The 12,606-nt window shown below is 33.9% G+C and overlaps 1 protein-coding gene across 1 annotated transcript in view; it reads left to right on the top strand.

Annotated features, from left to right (window-relative positions):
* The window catches only part of tweek (transmembrane protein KIAA1109 homolog tweek), a 371,152-nt gene that overhangs the window by 183,906 nt on the left and 174,640 nt on the right, over positions 1-12,606 (top strand). The window contains exons 22-25 of the mRNA XM_089106227.1: positions 1,777-1,897; positions 6,717-6,972; positions 8,586-9,152; positions 11,662-12,111. Of these exons, the coding sequence (XP_088962353.1) occupies positions 1,777-1,897; positions 6,717-6,972; positions 8,586-9,152; positions 11,662-12,111 (1,394 nt within the window). The remainder of the gene's footprint in view (positions 1-1,776; positions 1,898-6,716; positions 6,973-8,585; positions 9,153-11,661; positions 12,112-12,606) is intronic.

Genomic DNA, 12,606 nt, shown 5'->3' on the forward strand with positions numbered 1-12,606 from the left:
TTTTATCAACACTATTACCTGTTGCTGTTTTTCTTTTCATTTGTTTTTGAAATCGCACTTCACTCGTAACCATATTTAATCATAATAGACAAATGAAAGCATTAGTTTTAGCGATTCTCATTTGCTTTCCCTTTCGTGCCAGTCAAGATTGGCAAAATGTTTGAAATCCAGTTCCGTGAAAACGTGGATTTCTAGCTCACGGCTATACGCTGATAATTAATAAGAATTATTAATTGATAAGAATAATTCACAGTCTTGTCTAGGGGTATATTTTACTTTAATAATTGCAAAAAAATTTTCAATTTTAAATTAAAATTGTGCCATCTATGCTCAAAAGAAAATGTTTTATCATCAAACTTCTATGACTAAGAAAAAATTCCCAAGTCCATTTGTTTTACTACATATTATAGTCTGCAGAATACGGGGTTATATAAAATGATGTGCCATTTTATGCCATTTTTCTAAAAGTGGTTATTTGATCGTCAGCTCAATACAAAACGAAAAAAAGGAAGAAAAAAATGAAAAAGGGCTGAATATAATAAATAGAAATATCATTTAGGAAATGTTTTAGGAAATGTTTTTGAAGAAAAGAACTAGAAGGCGTTAGTTTTTGTTTTCTGGACGACAAACTTGAGTTTCCGTTCAAATCAGGGTTTAATATTCTTTGATAAGAAGAATAAAGCAGACCACATACAGTTTAATAAAGGAATTTGACCATCAAAGCTCATAATTACTTTCCAAATTTAACCAAGGAATGTTTGAAGAAATATTCAGACGTCATAAAGCCTTTGTAAAACCAAGAAGAATGTAAACAGACCTTGTGACCTATGTTTGATGTCTTGTGTCATATGTTATAATCTGTGTTACACCGCCAGATTATATAAATTAAAAATAACGCGAATCAAAACTTTAAAAGCCTCGGTAGAGTCCTAAATAGGTTGTATATTAAGAAGAAGAAGAAAATCCGAACATAGAAAGCCGGCTAAAGTCTTTTCTTCATTAATTTTTTTTTTTTATTCTTTTTTTTCTAGGCAGGAAAACTTTTTATGTAGGTTTCTAAAATATTGTTGTTTTTGACATTGGAAACGTAAAATCACGTGAAAAAACTAAAATATCTTTTACTGGAGCATATTGCAATTTTTCTTAAGTCAATCTAGAAAAATGTCATTAAGGATGGAAAAGCTCTAGTGATTAGTTACTTCGGGATAGTCGGAATAATCCGGACTGCTAAATAGTCCTCGACTTTTAAGTGATTTTTCTCTAGAAAAACAAACACACACACACCAAAAGATAAAACAAATAGTTCCCTTATAACTGAATTCTTGACAGGTGATAGATATTTCAAACAAAGCGGACGCTTCCAAATTTTAGTCAAATTCAAATTTAAAAAAATTAAGTTTCAGTCGGACGTTTCTTTAATTTCCAGCATATTTTCAGCTTCAATATGAATTAATTTACTTTTAATAGATTTCCTTGTTTCTTTGTCATGTAAAGGAAGTGAAATTTAAAGTTCACTTTAATAGCCCCCAAGAACGATCACTATATCTAATAATTTTTTACCTTTATTACACTTTTATGCAATTTTTTTCTTTTCTAGAACCCAGTGTAATGTCTTATTTCTGTTCACGGTTATTTTTTATTCTAATTTTTGGTATCATAGCAGACTCGTCAATAACTTACCTAGTAAGACCTAGTTTAAGGCCTAGTTTATAAGACTATAAGACACAGCTTAAGAATTTTACCTATGTAATTTTATTAAATTGAACTTTATTTCAGATGACCTTGAAGAAGCATTGGTTTTTGATAAGTGTTCTGTCAATTGCAATACGATTGTCATCAAGGTTAGAGGTCCAGTCAATATTATGCTAACCCCTTTGGTTTTGGATTCCTTACAAAGGTTAGCTTCTATTATTGTCTCAAATGGGGTTTGAAGGAAGTACCTACTGTCTTGATAAATAATTAATTTTTTTTGGGGGGGGGGGGGAAATATAGCTGTTTCCAATAAAACTGGACATCCATGTAAAAGTTTCCCTTTAATTTCTCTTTTACAAAAAAAGAACATGTGTTACTTATCGAAATTTGGTTTATATTTTCAGTAAAATTTGAATTGCTGTGATTTATTCGGATATATGGGACCACAGCTGAAGTTGTCAGAAATCGAGAGTAGTCTATTGTTGCATTTTTGAAAGATGGGTTCTGGTTTCTGTCCCAGTACCCAATGTTTATACCTCATACTGTGTTGTTCAAACCCAATAAAGTTTTTCTACCCGTTGAGCGTTGTCAGACCTAAAGTCAAGGTCATAAAAAAAAACGTAAGGCAAACCACCCATCCCCATATGTATATAAGCTGTTCGATGATAATTGATAACGGGGATCTAAATATTACTTCAAAGTTTGAAGATTTATGATAGTTTTGAGATGGGTTATGCTATAGTATCTTTACTCCGCTTGTTTTTTTTTTATTTCTTTTTTTACCAAACAATTGAGCTCTTAATCCTTTTTTTGTTGATTAAGATTGAACTGTTGTTGAATCTGGATTAGTATTTCTAGAAATGCTACCAGCTCTCTGGAACAGCAAGTCATCTGAGGTCAACTTAGTTGGCCTCCCCCGTTTACTTTGATGGAAAAAGCCATGAAATCTGATAGAAATAGATAATGCTTTATCATTGAAATGTGTATAGGAGAAGGAAAAAGACAAATTTGGTTATGTTTCATACTTCTTACTCTGGAATTAGGTACTTTGTTCTTTCATTGAATGTAGCTCAAACTTGATTAGGGAAAAGGAGATTATTCTTTTAGGATATTTTGCTTAATTTGTAACTTTTGCATCCATAATTTTCTTCACAATAAAATTTTTAGTCCATTCTTCTAAAACATTCAATTTCATTGCAAAAAGCTAACGTGAAGCGGAACATAAAATTTTGATGCCTGTGAGCAGGGCTGTGGAGTCGGTTATAAGTTATAAACGAGACCAACTCCGACTCAAGATGTTTTCAGTATACCGATTCCGACCCCGATTCCAACTCCATTCTGCGAAAATTTACTAAAAATCCCACTCCATGACTCCGATCACCCAACTCTTGTTTTAAAGTTTAACTAGATTGTATAACTTATAACAGAATCTTACTCCCGATATTTCCAATATAGGCTACCGACACCGACTCTATTCAGCAAAAATTTACTAAAACTCCGATTCCATGACTCCGAATCCACAGCCCGGCTTGTGAGACATAGTCACATGTTTTGCTGTTGCAACTGTAATCTATAAGGCAAGCGCAGCGACCGCAACGACTCTACTCAGCGCTTCTTTGTTTTGCTTCTTTTCAAGAAGTTCCCACTCCATTTGAATCTAACAAACTCTTGCAGTACCAATTGAGTGCGTATTGCGTTTTTTCCAAGCACAGGGCGTTTTTTTTGTGGTTGAAAAAAGTTTTGAAGAATAGGAAGACAATTCCTTCTAAGATTTGGATTCTAGATACAAAGGCTGTGGAGTCGGCTATAAGTTATAACTGACTCCGACTCTAACTCTGACTCCTGTCAATATACCGACTCCAACTCTGACTCCATTCAGCAAAAATTTGCTAAGACTTTGACTCCACGACTCTGAATCCACATCCCTGTTTAAAGCTTCATTTAATTAGATTTTATAAGTTATAACCGACTCCGACTAAAACTCTGACTCCACACATTTTCAATATGCCGACTCCAACTCTATTCAGCCAAGATTTACTAAAACTCCAAATTCATGACTCCAACTCCATAGCCCTGCTAGATACCACTGTAGCAATAGAGGCCAAATTGTCTCTTAAAAATGGATGCTTTAAAAAAGTGAAGAAAGTATGATAAGGTCTTTTCAGATGAATTGTCTAAGTTACATCAACAACAGCAACAACATCGAAAATCTAGCCAACGGAGACCAGTCTTTGACGTGTCAGCTGAGGATAGTCTTGGAAATGTTTCTGAGTGACTTAATATGAAACAAGAATGTGTACGAAAGATTTGTTTTAGTTCCGCTGTCTAACCACATAATGAAAGAAAGATTAATAGTAGAACATAACGCTTAACGGCCTAAAGGATATGTTGCTAAAAATTGTGCTTTTTGGCTATCCAAAAATTAGTTGCAGGATCTCATGAGGAAAAGATAGGTTTTGGTGCAAATATTTTTCTTTTTATAGTTAAATCGGAAGATGCTTATTAGGCCAACTTACAGTTTTGAAACTTTCTGATTGAAGGTAAAAAAAAAAATAATGGATAAAGGCAATTTTTTGTTTCTATGTAAATAATTGTGTTTAAAAAATTTATTGGAATTTTCTTTAGAAAAGATGAAAACAAATTCTAAGAATATTTTAAGACAAGTTAAAGCTCTTAAAATGAATTTTTGTTTTTTTGGAGTTTTTAAACTAGAACCTGAAGTTTTTAAACAGCCAACCTGTAAGTAATTTTGTAAATGAATTGACAAGGTTAACTATTTAAAATATTTTTTAATTTTAGCTTGTTTGATATGTTGTATTTCAATAGTAAATGTATACTGTTTTCAATGATATGAAAATAATCTGAACTGATATTTTTTTTGGCCGGAAGAGGGGTTTAAAAATATATAAATAAAGATGGTTTTCTGGTATTATTGGAAATATAACAGGAGTTTTGGTAATAAGTTAGCCACCGTAAGCGAGAACTTCTTGTGACGGGAAAAGGTCCTCTTTGCAGCATGGCATATTTTTGTTGGTGAAAGTAATTCTATAGAAGGCCAATAATACGAAACCACTCTTCGGCTGTTATTTTAAAGCAAAATCAATAGTGACGCGGCTCAATAGTAAAAAGTAAAATCAATAGTGACGCGGCTCAATAGTAACCGAAACTAAAAAAAAAAAAAACTTGGATGTCAATAGAAATTTCAATAGAATTGGACTATTATGCTGGTTCCAAATATGTAATATTTATTTGTTTAGTGTTACCCATCAAAGGCTACGAGCCTGAGAAAATTTGATGAATTTTTGGAAAGTGGGAAAGACCCCCTAAAAGATAAAGAATCTTAACGAAATCACATCATCAGTTTCAGCGTATCAAAGAATCAGTTTCAGCGTATCAAAGAATCAGTTTCAGCGTATCAAAGAATCAGTTTCAGCGTATCAGAGAATCCTACTGTAGAGGTTCCAAACTCCTGTCTTCAACAATGTGGAATTTTGTATTTTTTGTCAGAAGATAGAGTACGGATGTGTGTTTATTTAATTTTTTTTCATGGGTGATCGTATCGAACCAATAGTCCTACAATGTTGCGAGAGGGTTCATTCGAACCGAAATGAAAAGCTCTAGTGCCCCTTGTTAAGTGACCAAAGAGATTGGAGGGCACCTAGCCCTCCTCCAACGCCCCTTTTTTTCCAAAATTGTCCTATAAAAATTTTGAGATAGCCATTTTACTCAGCATAGTTAAAGGTCCAATAACTATGTTTTTGGAGATAACAGGATCTCCATAGCCCCTAGGGAAAGGTCTCTTAACTTATAAAATTTGCCCTTTGTTTACGTATAGTATTTATTATTGAGAAGTATGCATACATTTTTTGGTCATGGGGGATGCATTTTCTGCGAGGGTGAATATTTGAATATTTCAGGGAAATTTTTACACTGAGAGAATTTGCCAGAATTCATATGCGAAATTCTTTTTTAATTGTCTTACTTTCTCATCGCCGACTCAATTTTCCGTGTGGAGATGTTAAGGGTAATTAGAAAAGATAAGAAATTAAATTAAAAAAAAAAACTAGTTTTTTTTACTGAAAGTAAGAGGAAACGTTAAAACTTAAAACGAACAAAAATTATTCCATATATGATGGGGGTTGCCCCCTTCTCAATACCTCGCTCTTTATGGTAAAGTTTGAATTTCGTCCCAATTCTTTAACAATGACTCCTGGAATACAAGGGTTGCTTAATTAGAACAATAAGAAGTTTTTTTTAAGTAGTTAAACACTTAGAAGAGCGAGGTATTGAGGATGGGGCATCCCCCTTAATATATGTAATAGTTTCTGTTCGTTTTAATTTTGCTCCCTACTTTCAGTTGAAAAACTTCTTTTTTTAATCTAATTACTTTCGAAATCCAGTTTTATAGCATTTTATACCAGAAGTAAACATAATATGATAGGAAAAAAACTCACGATAAATTTTCATATATTAGTTGTAAAAACAAACAAGAGGATTTTGGTGGGGAATAAAGACGGTTGAAAACGCAGAATAAGTGCATTTCCAAGCCACAGTTTAAAAATTTTCTGTCAAAGAGAATCTTCTTTGTTTAACTCTATTTAGTCGTTTTTCCTCAAAGATTTATTACTGTATTGTTTAAAAATTTGTTGTGCTGCATATTGACCAAAAAGCAAAAGCGCAAAAAAATGAATCGCAGGCCATGTTTCCTTACCATTTTTACCTTCCTAAGCCACACTGCCCGGGCATTAAAATTTATTTCAGTTTTATTCGTTTTAGGTTTCTCTACCTATTTACTAAGTATAAAAGTAATTTATAAAACGTGTTTCTTGTTTTTATAACAGCACATGAGCGGCTTATAAAAATTCAATGTTTTTCTTCCATATCTATAAACTGTTTTAGTTTTTTTATTAAATCATGTAGTTTTTAATTATATTTGTTTCAGTTATAGATTTTATTAAAAACTGAAAGTGTGAAATTGTTTTCAATTACCCAAATAATTACGTGGATCAAACTGTCTTTTGTAGATTTCTCGACACAGCAGCTGATCATAAAAGTCACAGTATATCTGTTTTGACGACTGCAAGAAGTTCATGCATCAATACAGTGCTTCAAGGTCACTCCTTTTTGCCAGAGTCCGTTGTCGAGCCTTCTAATAGTGAAATAAGCAAGAAAATAAGCCGTGCTGTGGAGAGCAGTGCCAAATGGAAGTATTCAAATATGAAAAAGAGCTTTACAAATATTGTTGCTGTTCAAACCCAAGGATCTCTTTCTCTTGATAAGGTTTTTTATGTTTATTGTTATTTTTTTTTTCCGCGCACAACCTGAAGGTATGGTAAAGCCCGTGCTATGATTTTGTTTTTAGCTTATCAACAGGCATATATATGCCCAGGTTGTCAAATTTATTTTGGTAGTAGTAATAAGTATGAAAATAAAATCGTTTTTAAGCTTTTGTTCGTGGATATTCTTTATGCCCGGAAGGAAATTTAATGGCATGCGCTTTATGTAGCCTAGGTGTCACCTTCATAAGGTGGTAGGCGTATTGGAGACTTAAAAATCTCAGTTGGCAACTCCTATATATTTTGATATGTCTTGACTTATCCAAGAAGTTTTTTTTTTTTTGAAAATTCCTGCCAAAAGTTATAACTTTTTGTAAGTTAATTGTAAAAGTAAGCCATTTCAATGGTCTTTGACCTTCAAAACCTGCTGTTGAATTCAAATTCCTGTAGATTTGAACTATACTTTTTTTTAGAAAAACATTTAAAATACAAAATGTGTTTCATTTTTCGTGAAGAATCTAAATATGCTACACTTTTTCGGAGCTAGTAATTGAAGTCTGGATGGATCCTCTGTTTTTTTCTGAAAGGGTTGTCGGCATTGTGTATTTTTTAAGTTATCGACTATTTTTTTGCTATTTAGATTTCTTTGTCCCTACTCTTTGTCCCATTTTTCTGTGTTTATGCGGTTTTTTGTACTTTCAGCAAATTACCTACTGACTAGCTCATCAAATTGTGATTTATCTCATTTTTAGACTAAACTTTATAAATTTGTACGTAGATGTAAACGGCTCCAGTTTCTCCTGGGGGGAGGGGGTAGGAGCAGAAAACTTTCTTTTGGAAACAAAGGGTTAAACATGACAAAAATCTGTTGCCTAGCCAATTTAAGTAAAACTTCCGAGTAAGGCTCATTTATGCTAAAATCATTCCTTGCACCCGAACTTACAGCCAACGTTTTCAAAAAATGTTACGCAAGACTATTTATTGTTGTAGAAATACCATTATATCCATTCTATATCTAGCAGGAAGGGTGTGCGAAAGCACAGGATGGCTGGTCCCAAAACCCCTCATTGCACTTCCTGGCCGAAGCGCCACGAAACGGAGAGCAGCACCGCTGGTTTGGACCTCGAGGATCTAGTGCCGTCAAACTTACTTACTATACTTTATTCGATATTTACTGACCGCATTCAGTCAATTTGGCAATCCTGCTGTCCTGTGTATCATTTGATTTCGAGATATTTGAAAATCATTGGCTTTTCTATTATATGCTAGTCCTCTTTTATCGCTTGAGGAAATGGTGGTGAAGTTATGAGTTCAATATTAATATTGTTTTCTCATGGCATAAAAGGTTTTAAAAGAATCTCTGATGTTCATACAACTAGTCACCAATACTAATAAAAATAAAAACTGATTACCATATTAAGTTGAAAAAGTAGATATCTTTGGGGTTTTACTGATGGAAAGGGTTTCTAGACTGGTGTCACCGTGCAATCACTTTTGTAATTTTATAAATTAATGTCGTAACTGAATCTTTGGTACAAGAAGTTCTGAAAAAAATTAGAAATCTTTCTTTTGTAATGCCTGTAAGAATCTTCATTTAAGTTAAACTATCCTTTTTAGATAAATGTTGGCGTTCTACAAGTGGGTGTTGTAGAGGAGCTCATCTCCTTTTCTGCTCTTGACAGTCCGTGTGACCTTGTCTGTGTTTCTCTACTTGGAGCATACATAGAAAACCTTACAATAGTTGCTCAAACCAAGAAGCATATAGTCCAGTCATACCAATCTCGTACCTGCCAAACTATTACCCAAAACTTTAAAGCAACCAAGAGATCATCTAAAAAAGTAAAACGTCAAGAGCAATTAAGACCTGACCAAATAGTCCTTGTCTTAAACCAAGTCAAGGAAGATCAGAATCTCTTAGTCATAAATACAAAGCGAGTCCATACGCAACTGCGACGTCTGAGGAATGAAAGTGCTACTCTACAACGCGAAGCAGTCATTACAGCTATTCCCCCAAGGTGCTCTAAGGTTATGTTTACTTTTGATTCGAAAGACTTCGAAGCGATGAAGAGAGACATGGGAGACTCTTGGAAGCGAACAGATATCAAAGACCTTGACAGGCCGTCAGAGTTTGGACTTACTATGCTGGAGTTTGGTGTTGAAAATATTACAGGAAAGATTATTAAGGTATGCTGTTGGGACCACTCATTACCATCTTAGAAAACCAAAAATATGTATAAAGTAAAATATTTTTAAAAAAAACTACAAAAACTGGACAATTAGCCTGGTCTTGGATTTTAATAGCCCAAAACTATTGATTTTTTTCTAATGATTTTCCAAAAAAATCTATTGCGTCCTAAGAACCCCCTAATCAAATTTTTATTTACAGTGGGGATACATTCACAGGGAGGGTGGGGGGTGATTACTAAAGAAATATTAAATAGACTGGCTATGACTTAGGCAAACAAGTTTATGTACCTTTTGCTACAATATGATATACTTTATATACTATATACTCGAATGAGGCGAAATTATTTAGCTACACTACTGAATATAAACACGCATCCACTAAAATTGATAACTAAGATAAAGTTTAAATTTACTTTAAAGCTTTTTAAGTATCAATAGGGTCTTTTATTTTTGGCACAATGATTGTATTTTAGCTCTGGTACTAGGCTCTTAATTCCTGAAAATACTCTATTTATTTCTTTTATGTTTTAGATTATCAATATCATCATTCTCGTCATTCGGATTTGCTCCCTCCCTCACTTTTACAAAACACATTCCTGTGTACTTGCCTGGACTGAAGCATAAATTAATTAAGTACTCATTCATATTATTCTTTTTGTGTACCCCCGCCCCCTGTACCAAAAAGAAACCTGGATACGCCCCTGTGTATAATATAAGTTAAATTCGAGATAAAAACAGCTAAAACTAGACCTCTAGTGTCTGTGCCCACATGAAGTATTGCAGTAACTTTTAACGATGCGTCATAGTTGCGAATCAACACAAGTTACTATGGCTATCGATTATGACTTAAACGTTCTGGAGGTGCTACAAAAGGCTAGCATAGGTATGGACCAACACAAGTCACTATGTCTGATTTGACTTAAACTTTCTGGAGGTGCTAAAAATCCTAGCTGAAAATGGCTACCAAATTCAATTGAAATCCAACAGGGCATTCTTATTGTCGTGGATAACAAGCTCGTAACCCTATTCTCCCAGAGGTATCATCGACCCCACACATATGAAAATGTAATTGAAACTGCTTAAAACGCCTTTGCAAAGAGACTCATTACACTTGGTATTTTATACTTTGTTATATTCCTTTTGTAATTGTGCATGCGTCATAGATACTAAAAACGATACCGTTTTTCTAAACAAAACATTTTTCTTTCAGATTTGCTTTCTGTTTTGTAAAAGTAAAAAATTGTAAACAAATTTGTTTGTGGTTTGTAAAGTTTTTGTTGTGAAGTTTAATTGAAATCCAGGAGGGTATTCTTATACTCGAAGATGACAAAAAATTAAACCTTTTCTCCAAGCTGCATTGTAGAGCCCACACATATGAAACTGTAACAGTTGACATGGTTGTAAAGTCCTCCAGATCGTCTGGTAATTAGGCTTACGAAAAGAGATTTTGATGTCCCTATACACCCACACAGGTCAGATCAGATGCTTACAATAAATGGGTAATAACTTAGAGCTTAATTTTTATTATTTTACTTTAGTCCGATGATATTTAATTCCCAATGTTTCAGAGTATAGAAAACTATTAGTAAACTAACAAGAAATTCAATTTTTTCTTAAAAACTACTGGAAAATACTCCAAGCTTCAGAAGATTTTTTTGTTCTTTTCACGATCCCATGCCTGAAAGAAATTTTTCACTTCCATTTATTAAATACTGAGCTGCGGATCGCTGAAGACGATAGGAAAAAAATCTACGGAAGTATAGTATTTTTCCGCAACACAATGAACTTCCAGTTGATTCTGTTTAGTAAAGGATGTTATGGGGCTTTTGATAACTCCATACTGCTAATTGGCTATACAATACGCTTCTGTATTAAAATTCGGCGATGGGCATCCTCCTTTTGCTTGTCGAAAGACATCTCCAGTTTGTTTGTTTTTTTCGTTGCTTGGTTCACCTTAAATAATAGATATTGAGCTCATCCAGAAGACTTTTTACTTTCTGTTTTGTGTTGAAATAATCAAGCTTTTTTTTATCCTCTGATCCCAGAAGTAAATATTGAACATTCAATTGTGTATTAATAAGCTAAAAATACAATAAACAATAGTATCAAAAGATGATTCCCGTAGTCCGAGTATTTGGTTTATATTCTCAAGTGGGTTGACGACGCCAATTTAGAACCTCTGTCTAAGCCAATGTAATTTAAAGTGCCTAGGGAAAAGAGGACTATCAGGAGATAGTTTTTGACAACCTTTACATTGCAGTAGATACTGTTTTTCAATAGGCAGTACATGTTTGAATGGCACTGTTCGGTAAGGAAAAGAATGAAAACACAATATTACCTAGATAGTGTGAAAATTTAAGGGTACTTTTTTCAATTGGGCGCTTTGTTAGTGTTGCAAAGTAAAGAAGAAAAAACGGATGTGTAGTCACATAAAAAACTTTACATACTCACTAGTGCTCTGTTCCTTTTCTTTAGTCTTAGACGTTAACGTAAAACCTTTTTTCAGAAATATCCTCAACTCGATTTCTTGCATGAGGAAGTAAATGCTCAACGACTTCAATCAATTTCAGAAGATAGCGAATCTCCGTTGCCACAAAAGAACTTCCGAATAACCAGTTTCACAACTAAGCCTTCAACTTCTACAGCAACAAAAGTGAAGACCAATCCGTTGGAAAAGCAAGAAACGACTAACTGCGTAGCACAAGTGGGAGGAGTCTGGTTTGGATTTGCTGCGCCCCCTAAAACACCAATAACAAAAAAGATTGAATATACTCGCCTTGATTGGAACCTGCTGAGTACGACCTCGCCAGCGATTTCTGCATGGATAAGCTGTACTGATAGATTTATATTGTCCATGAAACATTATAATCATTTACAACGGCGATGGAATTTGGGGGTTATGGCTGTATTAATGGCGGAAAATTTGGATCTTCCTCGTCAAGATATTCCAAAAAAGGTACGATGTGTCATTTTCGCTCGTTTCTTTGCAATTCATAATTTTGAAGGCATGATGTGTGAGTTTTAAATGTGAATTAATTTTTTTTTTTTTTAAATAAACTACTGTGAATTTGCTTAGGATAACTGAAAACTATATTTCTATAACTCAATCCTTATTGCAATGAGCACAAAATAAACATAAAAGAAGGGAGGGGTATCCTATCAATTCCCAATACTAATAACTGAAAGTAATAGTAATGTGGTAATGTAGGCATCTCTGACGTTTGTAGTAGCAAGGTTCGATTCGATCCGTATCACATATAATAAACTTATCCCTTCACCAAATAATACCAAAGCTATAGGGAAAGGTTACTTCCTACGGCTTTCGCAGTTCCTGAGCAGATAAATAAGTTTCGTGTGCCAAATTAGCACATGGGCTTTGCTAAAAGTTTTGTTCAACCATGATTTTCTGCTTATATAAATGCACCTGCATTCCTGCACCCCCCCCCCCCAA

Source organism: Artemia sp. Qi Xiang Cuo, chromosome 20 (assembly GCF_049724085.1).
Source record: "Artemia sp. Qi Xiang Cuo chromosome 20, ASM4972408v1, whole genome shotgun sequence".
Lineage (NCBI taxonomy): Eukaryota > Metazoa > Arthropoda > Branchiopoda > Anostraca > Artemiidae > Artemia > Artemia sp. Qi Xiang Cuo.